The sequence below is a fragment of the Hyaena hyaena genome, unplaced genomic scaffold (assembly GCF_003009895.1).
Source record: "Hyaena hyaena isolate Hyena2069 unplaced genomic scaffold, ASM300989v1 scaffold_2, whole genome shotgun sequence".
Classification (NCBI taxonomy): Eukaryota; Metazoa; Chordata; class Mammalia; order Carnivora; family Hyaenidae; genus Hyaena; species Hyaena hyaena.
The window spans coordinates 5,305,935-5,333,752 of NW_024080634.1; the positions used below are offsets into that span (position 1 = coordinate 5,305,935).

Sequence of the window (27,818 nt, forward strand, 5' to 3'; positions counted from 1 at the left end):
TTTGCTTTAGCTCAGGGGGCCAAATCCCACCCCCCCAATCCACCCCTATCCCCCACCCAAAACCACCTACCGCCAGCACATCTCTAAACCGATGGTATCAGAGCAGAATAAAAGCACAACTTCTTGTCCTTTTATAGCTGCTGAGTCAGTGGGGAAGCAGGACACCCAGGGAAAGGCCACACACAGAGCCCCTCAGGCCCCTCTCCTTACAGAGCAGTGCTTTCCTCCTACTTCCTCCTGCAGGCCTGGGGTCTGTTCTGAGAATATTTCTCAAAGTGCTGTGAGGGACGACACGTCCATCATCACTTCCACTCCAGAATCCACAGAGCCTGCCCTGTCCCCTGAAGATGTCCTTCAGCGTCTGAGCGGCGGCCACCACTCCATCCCACCAACAAAGAAAAGCAGAAGGAGCAGGATAAGTATATAATTGTTTAATAGGAACCACTCATTGACTGTAAATGATTCTATACAAATAAACCTTTAAAACTGGTTAAGAAGTCACACCCACCACGGGAGGTGATCAAACACATTAGGTGAAGTTACCTAAAAGGTGTCTGCAAACTGTTGAGAATCTTAGCAGAGGCCTGCAGAATCTTTAGCTCTTCTGTCCACAATGTTTCTACCAAAGTTAGCTGGTTTATCAAAGTCACTTCTTCATCTTTCATATGAGAAATCTGGAAGGTATTTTAAAATTATTTTTTTCTTGTAGTAAAACACACATAAACATAAAATTGACTATTCTGACCACTTTTCAGTGTACAGTTCAATGGCATGAAGTACACTCACAATGTTATATAAGCATCGCCACTATTCACCCAGAATTTTTCCATCATCCCTAATGGAAATTCTCTACCCTATTAACAGTAACTGCTCAGCTCCCTTTCCCCCAGCCCCTGGTACCTTCTATTCTACTTTCTGTCTCTATGAATTTGCCCATTCTAGATAACTCACATAAGTGGAATCACACAGTATCTGTCTTTTTGTATTCCAGTTTATTTCACCTAGCATAATGTCTTGAAGGTTCATTAAAATTATTTTTTAATCCCAGTAATGTTTTCATTAAAGTGAGCTGATTTCTCAGTAAAACATGTACTAAATAAAAATATTTTTAAAAAAGAGTACTTGAAAATTCATCCAATAATTTTACCTACTTAAAGGTATAAACACAATGCCAACAGTCATAAAATCCCAGAAATTACATCAGTGTTCATCTATTTAAACATCAAACAATGCCCTAATAAGGTGTAACAAGTAGAAAACAGGTTAACTTCTCAGTCAAAACACTTCTTTAGCAGACGAATGTGATATTCTAGAAGCATACCTTCTGAAGCATAGCATTGGTCTCCTCTGTGAAATAATGGCATATTTTCTGGGCTATGTCCAAACTTGTTTTCTCATTTGTATCTGAAATTACTTCCCCCAGAAGTATTCTTTTCCAGCACGTACTAGAATGAAATTGTTTAGTAATTAAATGTCAGCAGGCTCTCAAAACGTAAAGAAAGCCTTTACATTTCAACACAACACACAAACTCTTCTCCTGTTTTTCTAGAAGCATAATAAAACTCACTCCATTAGCGGACTCCCTAAGCCTCCCCCCACATGCAGTTCCCGTGTTGAAGCAGACAAGGTAGAGGAGCAAGGAGGAGAAACAGGTGAGAATAAGAATCAAGGGGACTGCTGCTCTTTGCAGGCAGGGACTGAACTCTATTGTCATCGCAATCCTGTGTCTAGCACATAAATTAAGTAGAGTCACGTCCACCAGCCATGGGAACAGAGGAAAAGATAGAACAGGAAGGTGAGAACAAGCCAATAGGACTAAGGACTAAGGACAAAAGCGGAAGAATTTTCCTTCTCTTCGAGTGACAGCCTTTCCTAAACTATGGTAAACTGGACAGAACATGTTTCACAAAGTAAAATGTTCTCAAGATGGAAGGAGGAATTTATAATGAAGCCTTTCTTTTTTTTTTTTTTTTTTTTTTTTTATTTATTTCTAGGAGAGAGAGAGAGAGAGAGACAGCGTGAGCAGGGGAGGGTCAGAGAGAGAGGGAGTCACAGACTGAAACAGGCTCCAGGCTCTGAGCTGGCAGTCAGCACAGAGCCCGACGCGGGGCTCGAACCCACGAACCGCAAGATCATGACCTAAGCAAAAGTCGGACGCTTAACCGACTAAGCCACCCAGGCGCCCCTAATGAAGCCTTTCTGTACATATAGGTCATTCCCATTTTATAATCCAAAAATATGTAGGAAATAGGGTTCAGGAAGCAAATGGGGTCTACTTTCTGCAAGAGGAATCTAAGTGTTTCAGGGTAAGCAAGAGGGAGTCACTGCAAGATGCTGAGCCGGAAGGTGGCAGAGCCAAATCTACATGCTAGAAGGTGGCACGAAGCAAAGAGGAAGAGAGTATAGGAAGAAACTCTGGATGCAGATAATCTGAAATGGAATGGCTTAGGAACGGAAAAGTAAGGTGACAAGTGTCACATCAGAGTGGAAGTATACAGCAGTCACTAAGAAATTCAGAGCAGCTGGCAACCTACACAGGGAATAAAGTCTTAAAGGTCTTCAGCTGTAGAGATAACAACTGAAACATCAGGAGCAGGGAGGGAAGGAGGGAGGGAGGGAGGAAGGAAATCACACTATATGCCAGGCACAGTGTTTCATATAAAACCATCATCTAATTTAATCTTCACAATTAAATTATTATATATACAAATATATATAATTATAAATTATATATATACAAAGAAAGCATTATTATCCCCATGTTAGACACAAAGAAACTGAGAATTGGGAAGGTAAGTGACAAAGCTGAGGAGAGGTAGAAACAGCATGCAAACGCCCAGCTGGCAGAATCCCTGCCTCGGGCCTTTTCTGCTGCAGTACTCCAGACGGCCACTCCAGACGGCCACTCCAGACGGCCACGGCAGATGGCCACGGCAGATGGCCATGGCAGATGGCCACTCCAGACCACCACTCCACACCGCCACTCCACACCGCCACTCCAGACTGTTAGGAATAACTCAAAGGGAGGAAAAGGGTCTCAGGGTGACCTCTGGGAAACAGCCTGTTGTTTTATATAATTTGAGGTATGTGCCTAAGAAGGACTCATACCTTTTTCCAAGAAGGATTTAAAGACACTTAACGTGAGCACACGTGAGACGAAACAGAAGGTGAGATGAATGGACAGGAAAACAAGACAAAGGAAGGTTAAGGGAAGAAGAAGATACAACCAGGATACACTGCATGCCTTAAAATCCTACACATTTGAACGAACCACAGATTTGCCTACAAGTTTTCCAGCAAACAATAAACAGAAAGAAACGTTATCAGACACAGAATCCACAATGACTGTAAGATAAAAACACTCCATCTGCTGAGAATAAACACACTCTTTCTGCTGTTGAGACCGGGGAGTGATTTTTCCCCGAGTCCCTGAAGAAAGATGTAAGCCACATCTTAACAGGCACCACTGAATGAGCACCAACTACTTCGCGGCACAGTGCTCCGCGTCAGCTCATTTAGTCCTCCCACCCACTCAAGGATGGGGTCACCATTTTCAGCAAGTCCTCTCTTCAGGTGGCTTCTCTCACCTGAGCTCTTGCTAAGCAGTGGACCCAGGCTGAAGTTGCTCCCTGCACTGGGAAGCACGCAGCTGTATGAGCGGGCAGTCCTTTCCATGCTGGGGGAGTCACTGGCAGCCTCAAGGTCATGTTCAGGAGCCTAACCAGGGTGTGTGTCTATACCTGGGGCTCTTCTATCTGCCCCCCACCCCATGGAAATATCCAGGCCTCTCCTTTAGCAGGGGTCTGGATCTGCCCCTGGGGAGGGCACAGCTCCCCAAGGAAGCTATTTGTCCCCAGGGAAAAACGCCCTACTCAGTCTTCCCCCTGAACAGTGCTGATGCATTTTTTAAAATATTTACTCTTAACAATCAGCTGCAGTTCACCAGGGGAAAATACCTGAGAAGTTTTGAGGCGCATGTACTCTGATTGTGACTCTAAAGCCAGAATTCCAGAAATGGTGAAAACTTAGAAGTGAAACACTCACCACACGGGCAAGTTCCATAAAGAATAAGCCACCCAGTACCCAGTGGCATTCCTTTCTCCTCCCAGGCTGAGTGTTTGAACGTAAGCCAAAGGAAGCCCCCGGCTTATGTCTAGGTTGTAAGCACCGCTCATGACCGACACACGTGAAACTTACAATTCTTCAGCTTCCAGACATAACAACTTAAGAGCTGTGAGTAACCTCCAAGATGGTCCATCCCATCCAAATGTCAAATTCCTAAAGCATAAGAATAAATAATGACACACCTGTCATTTCAGTACTTCATGACACCATGGCAAATGGCTGACGAGCTAAACGTTTTCTGAAGGGGCTGAACATTATGTAACCTGGCATCCTGGTCACAAATGTAAAAGAGAAAACTAAGTCTGCAAATACATAAGAATAAAGCCAGAGTAAAACAAAACAAAACAAAACAAACAAAAATAAACACAAAACTCTTTCTTAAAAAAAAAAAAAAAGGTAAAAAACTATCTTCCAATTGACTTTGGTAGGGAGCTGAGCCTGGGTGAGGAGGCCAGACGAAGAGGGTGTGTGCCACAAGCCCCTGGAGATGAAAGATGAATATGGGCATCGCCCCGGGCATCAGACAACTGGCAGCCACCACAGCCAGGCTGCTCTCACACCGCTGTTGGATCATTCAAACTTGGTTTCATTTACAGAAGAAAATCTGAAAGGGAGAGCCTCGAACCCTATGTATCCCACTTGCTGTGGAACCACCTAGCCGGCCCCTGACAGCCCTGCTTCCGAAGCGCCGGGAGCGCACTGCAGGGTGACTGAGGGCCCGCCAGGCCTGCAGCAGCCCGATGCCATCCCACCTGACCCTGTGCTGCACACCGGGCTCCCAACCAAAATAAACAGGGCTTTCTTATGGTTTGATCACTTAATACTTCAAGCCTAATACACCCAAACAATCTTCTTGATAAGTACCTTACACTCCTTGTGTGCCCACATCAAGCACAATTTAGTACACATAGTAAATGCTCAGTAAACACCTACCTGTCAACAGGAACTGTTAACAGGAACAAGTCAGGAGGTATCTCATATCTATAGAAACCCTGCCTACCATTTTCTCATCAAAGTTTCCTGAAGGAGTAATTTTAAGAGACACTTACTCTATAAAGTCATGATCCTTTAAAATGGAAATCTTCTTGTTCATCTGTTTATCTGTTGATGGAAGGTATTTAACAAGTATATCTATATAAAATAAAAAGATCAGAATGAAATTTAGGGTGTCATTCGATAGAAATGTGCACCTTCTAAAGTTACTCTCTCTTTACTCAGCAATGAAGATGTGTGTGAATGGTTTTACCTAATTCACACTGAAAAGCTCCAGAATTTACTAATTCACAGTGAAAAGCTCCAAGTCAATGAATCTTTATTTGGCCCCTGAAAAGCTACAAGAATTCCAGGGCAAGGGACCAAACATCCACAGACTCCATGTATGCTCCCACTAAGCCAATGAGCCCATAAAACCAGGTCATTAGGACAGTGGCAGGAAGCTGGGAAGTGACACTGACCACACATGCAGGAGCTGTACATACATGAGGAATTGTTTGGAATATAAAGGTCTCAAAAGCCAGAATTCAAAATTGGATATTTGTGATTATGATAATAAGCAATAACATGCAAAAATTAAAGCTTTTGGGGGTAACAGGGTGATGCCTGATTTTTCTATTTTCAAAATTTCTCTTTTGGGGTACCTGGCTAGCTCAGCTGGTTAAGTGTCAGACTTCGGCTCAGGTCATGATTTCGTGGTCTGTGAGTTCAAGCCCCACGTTGGGCTCTGTGCTGACAACTCAGAGCCTGGAGCTCTGTGCTGACAACTCACAGCCTGAAGCTGCTTCGGATTCTGTGTCTCCCTCTCTCTTTGCCCTTCCCCTGCTCACACTCTGTCTCTCAAAGATAAACATTTAAAAATGTTTTTAATTTCCTTTTTATATTTGTATGGTTTTATTTTTTTAATGTAAAAATAACTAAAATGTAAACTTTGTTCAAAACTGTTTGACAAATCAGTATTTCATAGTCATCAATATTAAAGCTATTCTGATAACAGGAGGCTAATCTCAAAGCTAGTTTTCTAAGAGATCCAGCAAGGCTCGGTTTTTGTTTTTTTATTTCTATTTTGAGAAATAATATTATTTCTTGTAGGATGGAGTAGTTTCACCTTGAACAAAAATTTCCATTTCCATCAGCTTTCATTGATTAAAACTACTCCAAATTATGTATTCGGTAAACCTCTGGCCATATTTCTTCAAAGCCTAGAAAACTATTTCTCTGCTGTGTCAAGAGAAGGGAAGAAATCCATTTTCTATGTACTGTTATTAATACTACATTAGGAATTTCCACAGCATAAATTTAATAGCGCAATTATTTCTTTTAAGTAGTAATACCAATGATGGCTAGTTAGTAGGTCACAAAATATAGCAATCAATATTTCATTGTGGCATTAAACCCCCCAAAACACAGACTATGTAAAAGATTTATCCCTGTGATTATCACAGTCCCTCATACAGTAGGTCCCTAAATAAATATTTTTTATGTTTTGCTCTCTAATCTATCCTGTATTTAGTGACAGTAGCAATGTTTCAGTACAAAAATTTCTATTTCTTCCCAACTTTTCAATATTATAATCATTTCCTTAGTGGCTTTCCTTTTCTTCTGTTCTACTGTCTGTCTTAACCGAACACAACTTTTCTCAGTTCTTCCTATCCTCGATAATAATGGAAGCTTTGTTGTTTCACTGGTCCTACCTAAGGGAAGATAAATGGTATACATTTTAGGGTTTTGCGATTTTTACTAAAACTTAAAAAAACTATATCCCAAGACAAGGAGGAAAAAAGAATTATATCATCTTAGTAAGAACAAAGTTGATTCCAACCTTCTGAGACATAAACACAAGCATGAGGATTATGGACGGAAACGAATCCATAGTCCAGGAGCAGCCGCTGGTTATCATGAGGGCCATAGCAGATGAACACCTCTTCATGCTTCCTACAGCTGGAAGCTGTTCTAATTTCGTAACAGCGAGTTTCCTCATTAAATGCTGCTTCTACCTAGAAAGGAAAATTGTTCAAGTTTTTTTAAAACCAAGCATAGAACTAAAAATATTAAGTTACTGTATTAATTTAAGGCAGATGCAGCTTTCAAACACTCCTCCCTGAATTTAACCACATGTGGAAAAAGCCACATCTGCACTGGGCCTCTTGTTTGCCTCCACATAACCCCTCTGTGAGGGAAGGGTCCTGCCCAAGGATTCTCGGGATGGTCGCACACATGACACCTGACAATGGACAGGTAAGACTGACAGCAGTTTGCCAGTCACATATACAGCATGGGGAGTAAGGACACACCGGCTACACTCAGGAGCAGTGTGACTAGGAGGGGCCGTGGGCAGCAGGATTTGGAGTAACAAGAGGTGACCCCTGGCTCCCATGGGAAGATGTGACTGCTTGCTTGAATAATCTCAAGGGCTGGCAGGAATCTGAACCTGGAGGCTGCTAGGTTGAGGCCAGGTGGTGTGTGCTAATCCAGCTGATGGGGCCACCGTGGGGATGGGTGCATATCCAGTGAGAGCAGGGGGCTCACAGTCAAGCCGCTGGGGCCCTGTGAGGCCCTGTGACATCAAGGCAGCAGAGGAACTTCAGATTGTACAACACACAGCCTTTGAGCAGCAGGATACTGACTGACACAATCACATGGATTTTGTGACAATTCTGTTAGTTAACAGATGACAGAGGAAAAGACAAAGGTGACCTACCCGCTCTCCACAATAAGGAGTGGGTACAGGCACTAAGGCCTCCATACTACACAGTGAGGGCAAGGACCAGCAACGGGCTAAAATTCCCAGCATGCTGCACAACAGAGCAGGGCCATGGTTTTGAGTTATGTGCCAAAAGCCAGCTGCAAATCTTTAAACCAAGGATCGGCAATCTTTCTTCCATCAAGAGCTGTAGGGCAAATAATTCAGGCTTTGCCAGAGCCCTGGGGCCACAAGCCCACAGGCTGTAGTTTGTGATGCCCCTTCACTTGGCTGTGAAATCGCTGGGTTAGAGCACAAATGCACTGACAGCCCAATAAAAATAAAAGTCACGCCAGTGAGGACCGACTCAGTCCCTGTGTTCAGCATCCTATTACACTGCACACCCCGACATTATTTCATTAACATCAGTCACAGAGACACCCATCTAATCTCTACCTCCTTTGCTTCACAGTGTCAAAAACTCATCTTTCTACAAAAGCAACAAGCAGACAGGCAAGGAGATGGCCCTGGCCTAACAAAGCAAAGTACGGGCCTCCCTACACTCTTCTCTCACTGGCATGTGGGCTAACGAGATGCCAACGATCTTCTCCAGGTGGGGTGGGGTCCGAGGGGAACAGCACGGGCAAGGGCCCAGCCAGTGTATCTCCAAGTGTACCCTGAGCGGGTTACAGGTATGCCGACATGTGCACACCTCTGCCCTTGAAGCCAGGCACTTAACCCCAGCAAGCCTGCAAGTATAATCGTCTCTGTTACGTGCCACAGGGGGAAAGGGCTGGGGACGAGATCCAGGACTACCTCCCAAAGAGGGTCTCTTTAATATTTCCCAGATATTCATCCATCCAGTAAAGGCTTAAAGAATGCCCACTACATGCCTGGCCCTGTGTTGAGCACTGTGGTTAACGGGCAAAACAAGGCAGAGTCTCCATCCTTACACAGCTCAGAGAGGGAGGCAGCAAGTCAGTCAGCAATCACGGCAAAGATCAATGCTGACAGTGATGCCACCACGTGTGAGAGGGAACAGGACAGCAATCTGGACCTCTGTCCCCACACTGACAGGATGAAAGAGGAGTCTGCACCAAAGGTGGGGGTAGGGGGCTGCTGGTTAAGGCCATCCAGGGGACACAGCACTGAGCACTGTGGGCCTGGACAGCAGAGTATGAAAACACAGCAACAAAAAAGAAAAAAAGAAAAAAAAAATTGCTATGAAGGGAAAATGGGGCTGGGAGGAAGGACAGAAAATCTCCTGGCGGCAGGGAGCTTTACCTAATGACAGCAACACCTCTCTCTATGGTTTCAAAGTCACCGTTTCTACAAGTCAGAGTCCTTCCTGTCAAAACAGAACATGCCCCTTGCCCACTGCTCACCTGCACGTGTGGGCTGTGATTCAGCAGATCCAGGAATGGGGCGAGTGCGCAGGTGTCCGGCTCTGCGGAAAAGCAGCGCCTCCGCCTGTGCTTCACGTACACGGCCCTGGTGTTGACCGTACACCAGGCCCATAGGAAGGCACGGTAGCTAAAGATGCTCTCGACAGCCTCGGAAAACAGAGGCTGCAGGGAAGAGAAGAAGTCTCTGGAAGAAGAAAAGAACTCTTGCACGCGGGCTCTCTGCTCTTCGGCCTTTCCCTTCAAAGGTTTGGGAAAAAGATTCACCACTTCTGGCTCCAAACAAACAGGGCAGGTGTAGGCCTTTGGTAAAATCTCCAGGTAAGGTTTCCACAGAGACTGGTCTCCAGCATGCTTTTCTGAAACCAGAAAGGTACACAGAGCCAGCAGAGGAGATGGAGGAGGGTGCCACCTGTTAAAATTAACAGCCAAAATAACTTAAATTGTTAAATTATTAAAAAGCAGATTAAAAATAATACTTTTATTCAAAATATGGAATAAGCTAGAGACACAGATATCCTAATGGTGTTTTCTGCTCCCAGAGGGACTGTAGCCAAACTGTTGTTACACTCTGAGCTTATTTCAAGTGCCCAAAAGGGGGTCTCTTGCCTCCTCAAACTTTCCTCTCCAGAGTACACCATGATGTAAGCGCTCTAAAGAAGTCATACTGATAAGTGACAAGAACTGGCTCACTAACCCAAAGTTCCAGCTTTGTTTTTCAGGATTCCCTTTTGTAACAAGCTTCTTTGTTTCCAACTGGTTCTCTAGTTTTAAAGCTTTTGCTCTGATTTGGGGTGCCTGGGTGGCTTAGTCCCTTAAGCGTCCGTCCGACTTTGGCTCAGGTCATGATCTCACGGTTCGTGGGTTCAGGCCCCGCATCGGGCTCTGTGCTGACAGCCAGCTCAGAGCCTGAAGCCTGTTTCCAATCTGTGTCTCCTTCTCTCTGACCCTCCCCTGCTCACTCTGTCTCTCTCTCAGAAATAAATAAAACATTAAAAAACAATTTTTTTAAGCTTTTGCTCTGATTCACTTATTTCACTTGGATAAGGGTATCAAACTTGGTGGGGGAAAATTGGTGGAAAGAATCTAGACCTGCCCCATCCAATAAGCACAGACTACTTAGAGCTATTTCAGTTTTAGGGTTTTTTTTTTTAATTAAATATAGCATTTATGCCAAAGACCGAAACTGCACAGGTCATCCCTGATGGCAAGGCCCAGGGAAACACCTGTGTGAAAGGACTGCGCAGATCATCCCTGATGGCAAGGCCCAGGGAAGACTGCAAGGCAGTCAGAAGAACCCCCGGAAGAATTCTTCTCTACTTTGTCTGTACCTTTTACTCTCACTTCTGCTGTTAGTCTATTCTAGGGTTAATATGAAACCAGAATCGCCCAAAGTTCCCCGCTTCCTCCAAAATGGAATGTACCTAAATATCATGTCCGCCCTCTCAATCAGATGTTGTCTAATGAATATTGTAGCAATTAGCAAAATTGGAGACAATCCGGTATGCATGGAGTCTATAAGAGACCTAGAATTCATTTTCCTTGAATAATTGCCAGTAAGAATACATATTATGCCATAAGCAGAGACAAAAACAAGACTTACTAGTTGTGGAGGACTTTCTCGAAAAAGTGTTAGAGAAATATTTGCCTGCTGACCTCAAGCCTGTAAGGCAACTTATGGATTGTTCTGGCCAAAGAGTGAGATTGGTAAATGCAGAGACCAAATTCTAGTTGATCCACGTAAAACATTTCCATACAACATCTATGATAAATGTTGACATTGTTCTTTCTTAGTAAGGGGTTGTGAGAGTCTGTTACCTACAACTGCGGGTACAAGTATATCCTGTTTTTGCATGCCCACTAAATTTAAATAATTAAAGAGCACTGTGATCTCATGTATTCTGGCAATATACTTCACTTATCCTTAGATACCCTGTCATACGTAGTAAAGAATATATAAAACTTTGTTATGACTACCTGGTTGAATTCTATTGGTTGAAGTGGAAATTATGTACCATGAAATCACTGTTGTCAAGAAAACTTAGAAATGTTAAGTCCTATGACTGTAATAAAAAAATGTAAATTGTTTAAGCATGATTGTTTGAATTTGCTATATAAAAACCCTAAGCTGAAAAATAAATTTGAGCAGTCCACCTGAAGAGGCTGGCTCTGTGTCGTCTTTTGCCGACGCCAACCATCACTCTCTGGGCCAACCCTGGCTTGCAGAGGCTGGACCCCTGCACATTTACAATTCAGTTCCTCAGTCACGTTGGCCACATATCAAGCACTCAATAGCCATATGCGGCTAATGGCCACCATACTAGACCAGAGAGAGTGAAATATTGCTATCACTGCAAAGTTCTACTGTATGATACTAACCTAGACAGAAACTCAAGAAGCTCATTATACATTTGCTAAAGTTTTAATTCTGAAATGTACCCAGTCAGTTACCAATTATACCTTGCAGTATTTTTATTTGTTACCAATAAAAAGATCTCATGTTGCATGAATATATTTAGAAAAGTTTTCATTAATCTTTCAAAGTCCAGATTCTACACTGCAAAATATCCTACTCAAAATTTCAGAATGATACAGAAAATGTTAATACTAAGAGTATCCTTGCTTCTACTCAGGCCAATAAAGATACATTTGCCTTCGAAAAACATGTCAAGGAGATTAAAAGTCCAAAACTTACCTTGGGTTAAGAAGCAATACAATCTTTCAGCCCTCATAATTTAGAAACCCCTTCTGCTAAGGATCTCACTCACTCTGTCCTCATAAAAGTCTCCCAAAACAAAGGCCCCCTATAACAAAACCCAGAAAATAGTTCTCAGCTCCTTTTTTGGCCTCCTCCTATGCTAAATAAAACTAACTCTTTCATAATGTCAATAGCTCTTCATAGTTGAAGGAGAATTCAAGCATGTACAGTAAAATAAGAGTAACATTTGTCAAGACCTATGATGATGGAGGAGAACAGGCTACGAGGAGTCAAGGCACTCAGAATGATTTACGTCCATTCTCCCATTTTATCTTCATTTTCTATAAGTGATAGATCAGGATTCACACCCACATCCCAAGCAGCCTATTAAAAACCTTAAAAATGCACTTTACTTATTTATTTTTTTTACAAATAGTTTATTGTCAAGCTGGTTTCCACATAACACCCAGTGCTCATCCCCACAAGCACCCTCTTCCATGTCCATTTCCCCCCTCACCCCCCACACCCATGAGTCCTCAGTTTCTTCTCAGCATTCAAGAGTCTCTCATGGTTTGCCTCTCTCCCTTTCCCCCACCATTTCCCTCCTTCTTCTCCCCCCATGGTCCTCCGTTAAGTTCCTCCTAATCCTCCTATACGTGCAAACATATGATATTTGTCCTTTTCTGCCTCACTTATTTCGCTCAGCATAACACCCTCAAGGTCCATCCATGTTGCTACACATGGCCAGATTTCATTCTCTCTCATTGCCATGTAGTATTCCATTGTATAGATAAACCACATCTTCTTGATCCATTCGTCCGTTGATGGACACGTAGGCTCTTTCCAAGTTTTGGCTATTGTTGAGAGTGCTGCTATGAACATTGGGGTACATGTGCTCCTATGCATCACTATTCCTATATCCCTTGGTTAAATTCCTAGCAGTGCTATTGCTGGGTCATAGGGGAGTTCTATTGTTAATTTTTTGAGGAACCTCCACACTGTTTTCCAGAAGGGCTGTACCAGCTTACATTCCCACCAACAGTGTAGGAGGGTACCCGTTTCTCCACATCTTCGCCAGCATCTAGAGTTCTCTGATTTGCTCAAAAATGCACTTTAAAAGGAATCAAGAACATACTTCAGAGAAGAAACATGTATGAGGTATACGAAGGGGGTGGTCCTAATGAACTAGGCCTTAGTTGACATATTTGCCGATGATGTGGACTTGAAAGGACAAGCATTTGAGCAGACAATCACGGGTGTGGTCACTTACTTAGCGATGTACGCCCCTAAGTAGCTTCTAATCACTGTGTCCGTGGTGAGCAGGCAACTCTCAGGCAATGAAATAATCACCTGTCCCTCCTTACCAAAAAGAAAGTAAAGTTTAGAACACCCATGCTTTGAGAAGAACCTGTGAGCACAAGTTCTGTGAAGTCTTGAGTCCACCACCGCCTCCTAAGAACCCAGCAAAAGCCAACCACGGACACCGAGGAGCCCACCGGCAGTCTGCCTCCCAAGTCCCTGGGTCAGCAGATGCAGGCAAGACTGCTCCGATGTCAGGGACCGCAGCCCCACCAACAATCAAAGGTGACTCATGTGACTGACATCCACTAGCAGTCAGCCTTTCACCAGCACATACGGAAACACTTTGACAACTCACATCATATTGTTCCTTCACTTTCTTACACAAGGAAATTGTGCTAGCTGTGGGAAATGGCAGAGACCATTCCATCTGGTGAAATCCATGCGTCCAGTGACTACTCCCAGCAATGGCCTACTCTCCATAACATCTCTGCCAACTAGATAAAGAAAGGGCAGCCCGCCCACACAAGGGTCTCATTTACTACCTGCAAAAGTGTAGCTTTCAGTTCCTCCCACTGAGACAGAACACAGAAAGAAAAATTAAGATGTCAAGTAATAGACACCAGGAAGAAATAAAGCATTAAGAAGGCTGATGTTAATTAAGATCCTGGCTTTCATTATAACTGGCATCTAAGTTGGTTAAAAGTCTCAGCCAAAAATCTTCTGGGTTCAATTTCTGGTTTCAACATCTGTCATTCAAGATCAAGTTGGATGGTCCCTAGAGTCTACTCCCACTCCAACAGCCCACGATTTTCTGACTTAAAAAAAAAGGCACTTAATAAAATACTCTTCACTGGAATAAATCTCTTCATCATCAACACTTAACAAACTAGACACTTAAAATCTGTGCATTTCACTATGTGTAAAATATGTTCCTAATGTTCAAAAAGTTTAACAGAAAGCTGTATTTGAAAGCAGATGTGAAGCAACTGCCAATTATCATTTCAGAATCTAAACAAAGATGGCCTATATTTATTGCTTTAGATGTGAGGCGTGTTTCTCCTCCAGAAATAGAGCACAGTCAATTACGTGTTCTCTCAAAAAATACAAGTATTGTGGGCTCCCTAGGTGGCTCAGTTTAGTGTCTGACTCTTGATTTTGGCTCAAGTCATGATCCACACTGGGCATGGAAACTGGGATTCTCTCTCTCTCTCTCTCTCTCTCTGCCCCTCCCCCACTTGCTCTCTCTCTCCCTCCTTCTCTCAAAAAAAGTAAGTAAAAATATTGTACAATGTCACTGTACTTAATATTATTGAACCATACACTTAAAAATGGCTAAAATGGTAAATTTTGTCATATATATTTTATCCCAATGTAAAACTTTTAAATTAAAAAAATAAAAGTACAATAGAGTTATACATTAAATGGTACCACTCTTTAGGCTAAACATGTGTACACAGCTGGATATTATAATTAAGGAACTAAAAATAAACTAAAGGATTAACTTCTAGCGTTATAGAAAACTGTGCATTAAATGTCCTTTAAATAGCACAGAAAGAACTAAAATGGGCCTGGGAGATCACCTATGTCACCTACCTTGTTTTGCAGGTGAGAAAAGAAGCTGGGGGTTTGGGGAGGTGGGGTTGGGGGTCTCGAGCTGAAGGCCACCCTGCACCCTGGGACAGGCTCCAAGGCTCTGCTCTCTGCTTCCTGAGGCTGCACTCATACACCACACACAGCCTCTCAGATAAGAGCGCCTTCCTCCCCTGGCACATTTAAAATATGGTCTGCTTTATACAATTGGCGGTGCCAGAGACGGCTAGCTGCCAACCCAATGTGCCTTCTCCCCTCCTGCCATTAACGCACTCGAATCTGGAGGTTCCAGGGAAAGGACGCGGCTCACCTCCCTCGAAGCCAGCTGGGGCTGTGCGCCTAGTCACTGTGGATGCAATGGAGCTGGAATTTCCTTAAAAGAAGGAAGCCTGCCCTTCCTCACCCCCTGGCTCCATGCTGCTGCTCAAGCTCCAGGAGCTAGACCGTGGACCTGAGGGTATAGGGCTTCCTCTAGGATGTACACAGAAAGCTGGAAGGAGCCTGGGCCTCTAACGGCCTGGGACAACCACACCAGCCCAGGTCTGCCTATCCAGGCTTGTTTACTTGAGAGCAAAATAAACTTCTACTTTGTTTAAGCACTGTTACGTTGGGTTTGTCTCTTATACGCAGCAAACTTAATCCTGACACAATTATATTCAAACCTATCATTAGGTAAAAAATGGCTGTGTGACTGAAATATTTAATTCACTTGATCTGAAGCACAAAAACAAAGCAGCAAAATCTACATTAGGTTTAAGGATAAGAGAAATTCTCACCCGCAGGGAAGTTTTGCTCATCAGTCCTCTTCCTGTACCTAAGACACAAAAAGAAAAAAAAAGGGTAAATCCTATGATATCTTCAAGATCTCAGGGATATCATTTTCAAAAGAAAAATGCGATTGAACTTCGAAATTACACAAAGCTGAAGCTAGGCATCTTTTATCCTTTGGCTCTCAGGGGAAACAGAGGATCAAGGAGCTGTTCTGGAAAATATCCTGACCTCCTTTTGCATTTATAATACTTGAAGAGCAAAGAAGCAAGACCTAAAGATAATCAACTTTACACATATCTACTGTGGTGTCTCTTACAGGCCCCTTTGAGCTGGACCCTCTCCTCTGGGGCCTACTGGCCGTGCTGGGGGTCTGCTCTTGACGCCCACCAAAGCTGAGAGGCTGGACCCTCAGCTACCCTTACCCACTACCAGGCCAGCTTTCTCCATGATGATCTTGAGACCTCTTTGACTGGCTGGCCAGTAAAACCCACTCAGGCCCCACAAAGACTGCAGATGACACCCTCCCCTCCCCAGTCATGAAAGTCATTAGACTCTCCTTGACCAGGTGAGCTCAGCAGGTGCAATCCAGGACCAGCTCCTCCCTGTGAACCAAGGCCTTGGCCAGAGCAGTCACAGCAAGTAACTTCACCAGCTGCACTGTCAACACCACCAACACCCAGAAATTAACCCTGCCAGGCCAAAGGCTGCCTTCCCGTAACAGTCAGGTAATGGCTTTTCTGGCAGGCCTAGGTACACTATGACCTATAATTATTATATGAGGTCCAGAATATTCATCTTTTCAAATTCACACTTCTTGATCTTTTTCTCTCAACTCGGAGGGAATATAATACAATTCAGCAAAGGTCAATCCCTGCAGGACTACTGGGAGCTCCTACTTCATGGATGGAACTTCTACCTCGAGTCCTCGATCAGGTGTCTGCCAAGTCTGATTTGAGGAGTCATAACTCATCTCCCCACCCAGAAGCATACTGTCTGTTAACTATTTGGTTTTAGGAACTTATTTAAATATCTTCTGTATGTCCCACGACAGAGTTACTCATCCCTGGGGGTCAGAACCCCTTCTGGAACCATTTACTAATGGGAGGATTTTTTCTACAGGGTCATCCTTTAAAAGACCTTTGTACTAATCTAAGTGGAAATTTCTCTTCAAATATTTATAGGAACAGAACCTGGCATATGAAATAAATCTGGAAGATATTTCACCTGTATTTCTACAACATAGTATCAATATCAGAAAACAAATCACAGGAACGTTTACTTACTAAGGCAAGGTAGGAGGATAAGGCCATTAGGAGCTTATAAAAGTAAAGCTTATTACAGACTTCCCAGCACCTTGAATTTCTGCGATCATAAGTCTAACTGGGAGACCCAGATTGGCCAGTGCTTTTGGTGGCAAAAGGAAATACTAGGGTCAATAATCAAAGCATAAATCAGGTGAGAATCTAATGAGAATCTAAAGACTGAATCCTGCTTGCAACTTAGGAGCCTTGCCTTGCCCCTCCACAAACCATGATTAAATACCCAGAATTGTTCCCATAAATGGTCCCTCCTGTTAGATTTAGAGCTAAAAATATACAAAACATTTAAAGAAGACATGTCAAAATTCCAACCCACAATGTGATGGCATTAGGAAGTGTGGCCTTTGGTAAGTGATTAGGTCATAGGATGGAACCCTCATGAATGGGACTTGGTGCCTACGGCAACAGTAGGAAGAGACCAGAAAGCTTGTCCAGCTCCCTGCTCTCCAATACGTGAGGACCCAACACGAAGATGGCAATTTGTAAACCTGAAATCAGCCCTCATCAGACACTCAATCTGCCCATGCCATGATCTTGGACTTCCCAGCCCCCAGAATTGTGAGAAAGAAACTGTTGTTTAAGCTACCCAGTCTATGGGAATTTGTTACAGCAACCCAAACTAAAACAGAGGATCCTTGCCCCTAGAAATGTAAGTAGTGGGCTATGATCATTACCAAACCGCTCTGCTTTAGCTTCTCTGTGACCATGAATCTGGAGGTGGGCCCAGAAAGAGTTGTTCCAACTAAAAATGGTAACTCTTTACCGCTCCAAATTATAGACAGATTACTTATTTTCAGGCATTCCATGTAAACATATGCCAATCCCTGCTTGATCATTTTAATCCTATCCTTCTTAAAGCAGAGAGAAATCCGAGGCATTTCTCAGACAGTGAAAGACACAAGTCCACACCCGACACAATTTTCTCTGGATCATCTTGTGAAGAACTCCATCCAGTCAAATCTAAGAGCATGACTTTTACTATTTTTTGTGCTTCCTGACACACAAAAACAGAAAGTTAAAAGTTCTGTTAGAGCTTGACAAAAATGGTTTACCATCTTACATACGAGCAGCCCTAACAGATAATGGCAAGTATTTTAGCCCAAAGTCACCATGTATAACTGACACATAGGGTATAACTACATACATCACCTCATTCAACCAGAGCCACACATGGTCAATTATTTATCTTGATGATATATAAGGAAGTTAATTTGCTCAAAGTTAAATTTTGTAACAGGTACTTAATCATTTCAGTGGCCAAAAGGAGCACTCAAGAGGCATATGATTTAATTTTCTGTAAGGTTAGTGCGCTGTATCTGCCCTGCAATATAGAACTTCAAGGCCCTGAAGGCATAGGCGTCTCTATGCTACACCAGACCCAGAATCCTTCTGAAGAGCATCTTGGTCCTCTCCATGGATACTTCAAGCCCCCTTCTGGACAAAATTGGGTGGTACTGTATGCAAGCACACACCCAGAGCAAGCTGCCAAGTTCTAGGAGAGAATGTTCCAGAAGAAAATACTAATCCAAACTCTATATCCAGCTCCTCAACTCCAGAAAATTATGTTAATTGGCCTCTGCTTAGGTGACTGTTGAAGCTATAGCCACACAGAGGGCACAGAGAGGGCTACTCCTCTAACACTTGGGGAGCACAGCCACATGCCAGCTAAGGCCTCCCTAGGACTCCTCTTCTCGAGCCACACCACCAGAGAATGAGCACTTCCACTGGTTGTTTGGAAACTCCTTCTCTTGGAAAATTATTTTGACTCACCTGAGCTATGGATAATCCCATCAGCCTACATGGTTTGAAAAGTCCCATGAAACCACCATAAGCATGATGATAAGGACACCAGTTACATTAATAAATGCCTTCCCTATGACAACCCAACAAAGACATTTCCCTTAGGTCTCAGTTCCAGGAATACCTGAACTTCTGCTGAGTAAACAATTTAGTTTTGTTTATAGAACACAAAGACTCAGGTGTTGATCATATAAATCGTCTGGTGTCTGGAAAGACAAGTCAAATTTGTGGCTCACCTCCCAGGTATACAACAAGATTTTAGAATCAGGGCTTTTACATATTACTCTTATCCCTTCCTTCACCTTATTTTTCAATGCTCCTTTTCCTTTTAGAATTTTTGATATTATTTCATCATTTGGGAATTTCTCCTCATAAGTCACTCAACTTATTTTTAGAACAAGGTGAAGGATAAATAAATATTATTGCTACAAAGTAGAAAACCTGGCACAACAGAAGATGTGCTCCCAGAGAGAATACAGACCACCTTGAAGAACTACACCTGTTTTCCTATCACCACAGGTCTCTCATATTAGAAAAGTCATGAGACTTTAATAACAGGCCTTACCTGGAAAACAAGCAGGTATTAAGTTTGTATCTTCAAACTTTCTGTCTTTCAGCCACTTCTTAAGCTCTATAAATTCAGGCTTGTAACTCTCAGTCACTAATCAAGAGAAAAAAGAAAAAATAGAGAATAAGTACAGTGTTAAGTAATTAATCAAATTACTTTAATTATTTAATTACTTTGATTAATTAAATTAAATGAACATTAAGTAATTAAGTAATTAATTAAAAAGTAATGGCCTTAGATAGTCATATTATAAAAAAGAATAAATTTTAAAACATGCCTAAGTAACATGAACTAAAAAAGAAAAACCATGATCACCTCAAAGATTCAGGAAAAGCATTTGATAAAATCTACATTCATTCCTGATAAATAATGCCAACAAACAAGGATAGAATTTCCTCAACCTGATAAAGACTATCTAACAAAAAACCTACAGCTTACACACCTGACAAGCATGTCTGTTCTCCACACTTCTATTCAAGATTGTACTATTGATTCTAGCCAGTGTAACAGGGAAAGAAAAATAAATAAAAGGCATCTATTATGGGTTGAACTGTGTACCCCCAAAATTTATATGTTGAAGTCCTAACCCTCAATACCTCAGAATAAGACCTTATTTAGAGATAGGGTCTTTACAGAAGTAATCAAGTTAAAATTTAGTCATTTAGGGTGGGCCCTATTCCAATATGACTAGTGTCATTATATAAAAGAGAAGATTGGACACAGGCATGCATGGAGGGAAGATGATCGAAGAGACACAGGAAGATAACCATCTACAAGCCAAGGAGAAAGGCCTGGAAAAGATGCTTCCCTCTTAGCCCTGGGAAGAAACCAATCCTGCTAACACCTCGATTTTAGACTTCTAGCCTCCAGAACTATGAAATAGGGAAATTTACAGCTGTAAAGGCCTGTATGAAAAAAGAAGAGCCACTTAAAAAACAGGCAAAGGACTTGAAGAGACATTTCTTCAATAATGGCATACAAATAGTGAATGAATATTTTTTAAAGTTCAACATCATTAATCACTAGGGAAACGCAAACTGAAACTACAATGTGCAGGGGCACCTAGGTGGCTCAGTCAGGTTAGCGTCCAACTCTTGGTTTTAGCTCAGATCATGATCTCATGGTCTGCGGATCTGAACACCGCATTGGGTTTTGTGCTGATGTGTGAAACCTGCTTGGGATTCTCTCTCTCTACCTCTCCCTTTCTCATGCTCTCTCTCTCTCTTTCTCAAAATAAATAAATAAATAAATAAATAAAAATTTAAGATAAAAAACCTATAATGTGCATCACTCCATACCCATTAGGATGGCTACTGTAAAAAAAAAAAAAAAAAGCATAAATTATAGAAAGTGTTAACAAAGATGTGGAAAAGTTGGAACTATTGAGCACTGTTGGTGGAAATGTAAAATGGTGCAGCTGCTGTGGAAACCAATGATGATTCCTCAAAAAATTAAAAACAGAACTGACCCAGCAACTCCAATTCTGGGTATACAGCCAGTATAGAAAGCAGGATCTCAAAGAGATATTTGCCCATGTTTATAGCAGCATTACTCATAATGGGCAAGAGGTAGAAAAAACTAAATATCCACAGATAGATGAAGAGAATGTGGCATAAATACAATGGATTATTATTCAGCTATAAAAAGGAAGAAAATTCTGATACACACTACATAGATGACTCTTAAGGGCATTATGCAAAGTGAAATAAGCCAGTCACAAAAGACAAATACTTTATGATTCCACTTATATGAGGTATCTAGAATAGTCAAACTCATTGGAACAGAAAGCAGAATGGTAGTTGCTAGGGGCAAGGGAAAAGTGGAGAATGAGGAGTTTACTACTTAATGGGTACAGACTCGCAGTTCTACAAGATGAAAAAAGTTCTGGAGATTCATCGCACAACAATATGAATGCATTTAACACTCCTGGAGTACACTTAAAAATGGTTACAATGGTAAATTTTAAGCTATATGTATTTTACCACAATTAAAAATATTTTTTTTAAAGATCTAAAGTCAATAACATGAATAAACAGAGAAATATACCGTGTCTATGGATTAGAAGACTAAACACTGTTAAAATGTCAAATTCTCCCCAAAGTGATCTATGGATTCAATATGATCCCAACCAAAATTTAAGCAGGCATTTTTGTAAAAATTAACAAAATGATTCTAAAATCCATATGGAAATGCAAAGGACCTACAATAGTCAAAAACACTTTGAAATACTGATTTCAAACCTTATTATAAAGCTATAGTAACCAAGATTATGTGATACTGTCACCAAGACTAATAAAGAAATCAATGGAAAAGAATAGAAAATCCAAAAATAGACCCACACATTTGAATAGATGATTTTTTACAAAGGTACAGAAGCAATTCAATGGAAAAAGGATAGTTTTTTCAATAAATATTGCTGAAACAAGTGGATCTACATAAGCAAAAAAAGATGAACTTAGTCCTATCTTGTACCATCTATAAAAATTAACTCAAAATTAATCAAAGACTTAAATATAAACCTAAAACTATAAAACTACTACTAGAAAACATACTAGAAAATCTTTGCAACCCAGGCTTATGCAAATTTCTTAGGTACAACACCAAAAGGAAGATCCCTAAAACAGCAAATTGATAAACAGGACTTCATGAAAATTTTAAATTTCTGTTCATCAAAAGAAACTGTTAAGAGCATGTAAAGAAATACCACAGAATAATTGTAAATATTTGCAAAACACCTATCTGATCAAAGACTTATATCCAGAATATCCTAAAGAACTCTCAGTAGTCAAGAAAAAGAAAACAAGGCATTTTTCCAAAGAAGACATACAGATGGCAACAGACACATGAGAAGGTGCTCAACATCACTCATCATCGGGGAAATGCAAATCAAAACCACATGAGATATCACATCACGCCTGTGATTGCAGAATGGCTAAAATCAAAAACACAGGAAACAAGTATGAGTGAGTATGTGAAGAAAAAGGAACACTTATGTACTATCGGTAGGAATGTTATCAGATACAGCCATTGACCAAGAGAATAAGGAGCTTCCTCAAAAAATTAAAAACAGAAAAAAAATAAAAATAGGATTACCATATGACTCAGTAATTCCACTACTGAGTATTTACCCAAAGAATATAAAAACACTAATTCCAAAAGACACCTGCACCCCTCTGTTTATTGCAGAATTATTTACAATAGCGAAATTATGAAAGCAGCTCAAATGTTCACTGACAAGACAAATGGATAAAGAAGAGGCGGTTCTCGCGCTCTCTCTCTTTCTCTCTCTCACACACACACAATGCAATATTACCTAACCAAATTAAAAAAAAAAAAGAAATCTTGCCATTTACAACAACATGGATGGATCTAGATGGTATAATGCTAAGTGAAATAAGTCAGCCAAAGAAAGACAAATACTGTATGATTCCACTCATACATGGAATTTAAGAAACAAAGAAAGAAAAAAAGAGATCAATAAAACAACACACTCTTAAATATAGAGAACAAATGATAGTTACAGAGAGGAGGTGAGTGGGGGGGTGGGAGAAATAGGTGATGGGGATTAAAAGTGAACTTATGGTGAGCAGTGAGTAATGTATAGAATTGTGCAATCACTATACTGTACACCTGAAACTAGAATAACACTGTACATTAACTGTACCGGAATTTTAAAAATTAAATAACTTATAAATAAATAAAAATTAGCATTTTCAGCCCAAAAAACAATAAAAGAATAATAGTGCAAAAAGATATATAGAAGAGGATTTACTAAGACGCTATCTTAGTAAACACCCAATAAGCATCATAGCAAAGGGTGACAATTAGTAAAAACTTAAAAATGGCATTACCAAATAAATAAGATCTCAGCTCAGTCTTAAAGGTTGGAGAAAAGCTGAATAAGTTCTAAGAGAAGGAAAACCAGTGATCTGGACTGAAGAAGGATTTGGAGGAATGGCAGAAGTAGACATATGTAGGGTGTGCCCAGGGAGCGGCAAGTAGAGAACATACTTCTGGTCCATGCAGTGGCAGGGTGAAGCCCCCACATAAGGGAGGTAATGTCAGGGAGGAGGAGGAATTCATATATCATGCAAAATAGAATGAGGATCCACGGAGGCTTTTAAACCAAAGGGCAACATGAGAATAGTCCCTTAGGAAAGTTAGACTGAGAGCAACAAATGGAAAAACAAGCAAGTTAGAAAAACAAGGGTGTAGATAAACCAGCAAAGAGCCAGCTGAAATCTTTCGGTAGTAGATGGAGTGGAAGAAGCTACCTAACAAAAACTAGACAAGATTTAGTAGGACACTAGCTAGAGAGAGCAAAGAAACAGGAAAAGATTGCCTCAGATGGTGCTGACAGGCTTGGGATCAAGTAGGAAAAGTTTTATTAACTTTCATCAAAAATAACAACTGCATTTGTTGGTCAAACAATTCCACATACGTCTTGCTCAGACTCAGTTATACTGAATCTGAAATGATGGATTTACACCCAAACACTGATACTCTACAGGTAGCTATAGGTCAAGAAAAAGGTCAGGACTGGAAACAGAAGCCTGAAGTCAATCCCAAAGAAGACAAAGGTGAAGCAATGAGAGGGGCGCCTGGGTGGCTCAGTTGGTTAATCATCCAGCTACCGCTCAGGTCATGATCTTGCGGTTCGTGGGTTTGACCCCTGCATCAGGCTCTGTGCTGACAGCTAGCTCAGAGCCTGGAGTCTGCTTCGTATTCTGTGTTTCCCTCTCTCTCTGACCCTCCCCTGCTCACGCTGCCTCTGTCTCTCAGAAATAAATTTTAAAAAACATTAAAAAAAAAACTTAAAAAACAGGTGAAGCAATGAGAAATATATTGACATTCCCTTAAGAGTTTAAAAGAACATAATGGTATTCCTTAAAAAAGTATTAAGAAATATTCTCTTTGAACATTGCGCATGTGCCTTTGAGAAAAGCTACATGTATCTGTTAATACCAATCAACAAGAGATTCCTTTTCTTCGTCACCGGCACCAAAAGATCAAAACCGTACCTCCTCTTGAGACAGAATTTCTGAAGAGTTTCTGTCTTCTGATCCGGCTTGTTCTTCCTCTTCCCATCTTCATACTAAAACTGCAGTTTCTATTCAGGTGCCCAATCTAATATAATTTCTTTGCCTTTCTTTCCAATTGTATGATAAGCATTGTTCTTTGTACCTACAAGGATTTAAACACACAAGCTTATATTTAGTAAAGACTTTCTCTAGTGTTTTTGTACAAAAACCTTTATACTGTGAGCTAAATCATCACTCCTTAAGCAGTAACGAACCGCCCATTATACTGCTCACTCTAAAACAGTTTTATGTTAAAGTCCTACTAAATGCTGATTAATCATCAAAATCCTCATAACCGATTTCACAACTGTGTGCTTTGGTGACTTATGTATCTCAATTCCAATCAACATTTACTAAGCACCAGTCTAACACTGAAAAAACAGTAGTCATAAAGCTTCTATAAGGTAAGACTTCTTAGAGGGGGGAAAAAAATTCTGGGATGCCTGGGTGGGTCACTTGGTTAAGAGTCTGACCCTTGATTTCAGCTCAGGTCATGATCTCACCATTCATGAGTTTGAGGCCTGAGTTGGGCTCTGCACTGACAGCAAAGACCCTACTTGGGATTCTCTCTCTCCCTCTCTCTCTGCTCCTCCTCCACTCACACACACATGCTCTCTCTCTAAATAGTTTTGTTTTCTGTTAAATCCTCTTTCAGTGTGAAGTAAATAATTTGTTCTTAAAACTAGGATCCTGAAATCAATATAAGTAAATGGGGAGTTGCAAAAAACTAGAAGGAATGAGAGCCAAGAAGGCAGACAAAACAAACAAATCATCATAAAAACTACAATGACTATTGGGATATTACTCAGGGACCGAAAAGAATGAAATCTTGCCATCTGAAACAACGTGCAGGGAAGTAGAGTGTAATATGCTATGCAAAATAAGTCAGAGAAAGACAAATATCATATGATTTCCATATGTGGAATTTTTTTTTAATGTTTTTTTTGGCGGGGGGGCGGGGACGGGCAGAGAGAGAGACACACACACACACACAAAGAATCCGAAGCAGGCTCCAGGCTCTGAGCTGTCAGCACAGGCTGGACACAGGGCTCAAACTCATGAACCTTGAGATCACGATCTAAGGTGAAGTGTGATGCTTAACCAACTGAGCCACCTAGATGCCCCAACATGTGTGCAATTTAAGAAGCAAAGCAGATGGGGGCACCTGGACAGCTCAGTTGGTTAGGCATCCAACTTCAGCTCAGGTTATGATCTTCCAGGTTATGGGTTTGCCCCCCACCTCCCCCTCCCTTGGGCTCTGTGCTGATAGCTCAGAGCCTGCAGCCTGCTTCGTATTCTGTTTCCCTCCCTCTCTCTTCACCTCCCCTGCATGTACTCTTCTCTCTCAAAAAAATTTTTTTTAAATTTTTTAATAAAAAGAAAGTGAACACAGAGGGATGGAAGGAAAAATATATGATAACAACAGAAAGGGAGGCAAATCATAAGAGACTCTTAAACACGAAAATAAACTGAGGGTTGATGGAGGGGAGGTGGACAGGGGATTGAGCTAAATGGGTGACAGGCATTAAGGAGGGCACTTGTTGGGTGTTACATCTAAGTGATGAATTATTAAATTCTCCTGAAACCAATACTACACTATATGTTACCTAACGTGAATTTACATTTTTAAAAATGATATTTTCCTGCCAAAAAGGGACTACTGCAGTCTCTACATGCTATGTCTTTGGAAGCATAAAAAATGAAATCCATTCAACACACAATGGGGTGGAGTATCATACAGCCATTTACAAGAAGGTATGTGCGGTGTTCAAGACACATTACATGGAAAAATTAAGCTGCGGAATCTTCAATGACGCCTTTGGGCTTCGCTGTGGACACATGCTGCATGTTTATAAAACAAGAGAATTTAAGGAAGGACATTCAAAAACGTGCCCGAGGAGGGGCCGTTACTATTACTTTTCTACCCTCCCATTCTCTGACTTCCGTGTGTCTGAACACATAAGTGACCTAACATGAATATTACTTAGGGGCATATGTAGCACTGGAACCACACGCACGACTGGTTTTAGAATCAACGCAGAAATAACGGGACGGAAACAGTAGGAAGCCCAGGCACCACGACGACCCCACCCCAGCAGCGGAAGGCTCCCTCATCTACCCCAAGTCCCCTCCGGGGCCCGGCGCTCCGCCCGCACCAGGACGCCGGGTGACAGCGCGACGGACGGCACGGACCTCGCTTCACAGGCGCAGAGTCGCGCGGGAGGCGGGTCACGGCCCCCGCGGTACGAACTCCCGGCAGGCCTCGCGCACCCCCGGAGCGACTCAACCGCGGTCCAGGGGCTACACCCGCTGAAGCACGTCCGGCTGACGGAGGTTACTGCAGTCGCAGCGTAACGCCAGGGCCGCTGGGGGTCTGCGAGCTGAGCTGTTCTCTTCACACCCAACTGTGAAAGCACACGGGGCTCCAGCGCGCCCCGATCCCGGGACCCGGACCCCCGGTTCACCACCGTCCGTCGCCCCGTAGTCCTTCCGGCTCACCTCGGCGGCGGCGGGCACAGCGAGGCTAAAACAGCGCCGCAGAGACACGCGAGTTGTGGAAAGAGCCCCGGCAGCTGAGGGAGAGGCCCAGTTCAGTCCCGCCCGCCGCGAGTCCTGACCAACCGAGTCCTCAGTCGCCCCGCGGACGTCTCGCGTTACTGCAGTACCATCCTCCTAGAGTGCGACTGCGCCTGCGCATTCCCGCGCGTGCGCCCAGTGTCCCGGAAACGCCTCGACCGCCCCGCCCCGCCGGAGCCTGTGGAAAGAAAACCCAGCGGCCCCCGGCGAGGAAGGTGAGCTCCATAGAGCTGGCCTGCGGAGTCCTTCGTTCTCTAATAGAGGGGACGAAACCAGTAGTGCGCGCGGCCTGGCCCGACCCCTAAAGCCGCCAGGCTTCTCTTGGACCCTCCACCCACTGACATCGGTCTCGCACTCAGGCCCAGGTAGCATCCGGCCCTACCTGGCAACCTTTGGCTCGACCCCGCCCTTCCCTTCCCAGCCGGCCCGGCCTCGCCCCTTTGCTCGGCTAGCACCGCCCCACTTCACCTGCCTGGGCCTAGCTCTGCGGGTACCAGCCTTAGAGAAATCCACACCCTTCCTGGATATGGAGCTTAATTTCTGCCTCCTTCCCCGCCTTGATTGCGATCTATGCTTAGTGACTTGCTTCCAAAAACTACATTGTGGAAAGGGGAGAAAATCAACTACAGTAGAGAAACCTGGCAGATACTGCCATGGTCACGTGATGAGGGTGACTAGTAAGCATGTTGATGTATGATTCCCCAGATATAAGAAGGGTAGTTCATCTCTGTGGTATTCCTCCCCAAAACTCATAATCTCAGTTTCTCCTTGAGGAAAATATCAGACAAACCCCAAAATACCCGACCATGTACTTTAACAAAATCTATCAAACTTAGTATAAAACAAGTGAACTCTGAAAATCTCTCATAAAGCAGAGAAAATTAAGGAGACATGACAGTTATATGTAA

At 42.4% G+C, this 27,818-nt stretch overlaps 1 protein-coding gene across 3 annotated transcripts; it reads right to left on the bottom strand.

Annotated features, from left to right (window-relative positions):
• Nucleotides 1-96: 96 nt before the first annotated feature.
• Nucleotides 97-27,789, bottom strand: SETD4 (SET domain containing 4). 3 transcript variants are annotated; one of them, XM_039229521.1, is made up of 12 exons: nt 26,833-27,789; nt 24,274-24,436; nt 19,250-19,345; nt 15,571-15,608; nt 13,173-13,261; nt 9,187-9,616; nt 6,941-7,115; nt 5,175-5,256; nt 4,198-4,278; nt 1,322-1,445; nt 544-674; nt 97-378 (listed from the first exon to the last, which is right to left on the bottom strand). In XM_039229521.1, the coding sequence occupies exons 2-12, from the start codon at nt 24,344-24,346 to the stop codon at nt 303-305; spliced, it is 1,395 nt and encodes a 464-aa protein (XP_039085452.1). In that variant the 5' UTR covers nt 24,347-24,436; nt 26,833-27,789; the 3' UTR covers nt 97-302. The 3 variants fall into 3 exon arrangements, with proteins under 3 accessions (XP_039085452.1, XP_039085442.1, XP_039085460.1); XM_039229511.1 differs by having other exon boundaries at nt 26,527-27,789; XM_039229529.1 differs by lacking the exon at nt 97-378 and having other exon boundaries at nt 415-674; nt 26,527-27,789.
• Nucleotides 27,790-27,818: the final 29 nt, after the last annotated feature.

Coding starts and splice junctions, on each gene's coding strand:
- SETD4 (XM_039229521.1), bottom strand. CDS start 24,346: ATGAAGATGGGAAGAGGAAGAACAAGCCGGATCAGAAGACAGAAACTC. Junction 5,257..6,940: donor TTGTGTTTATGTCTCAGAAG/GTTGGAATCAAC, acceptor TATTTTATATAG/ATATACTTGTTAAATACCTT. Junction 4,279..5,174: donor AAGGATCATGACTTTATAGA/GTAAGTGTCTCT, acceptor CTTATGCTTTAG/GAATTTGACATTTGGATGGG.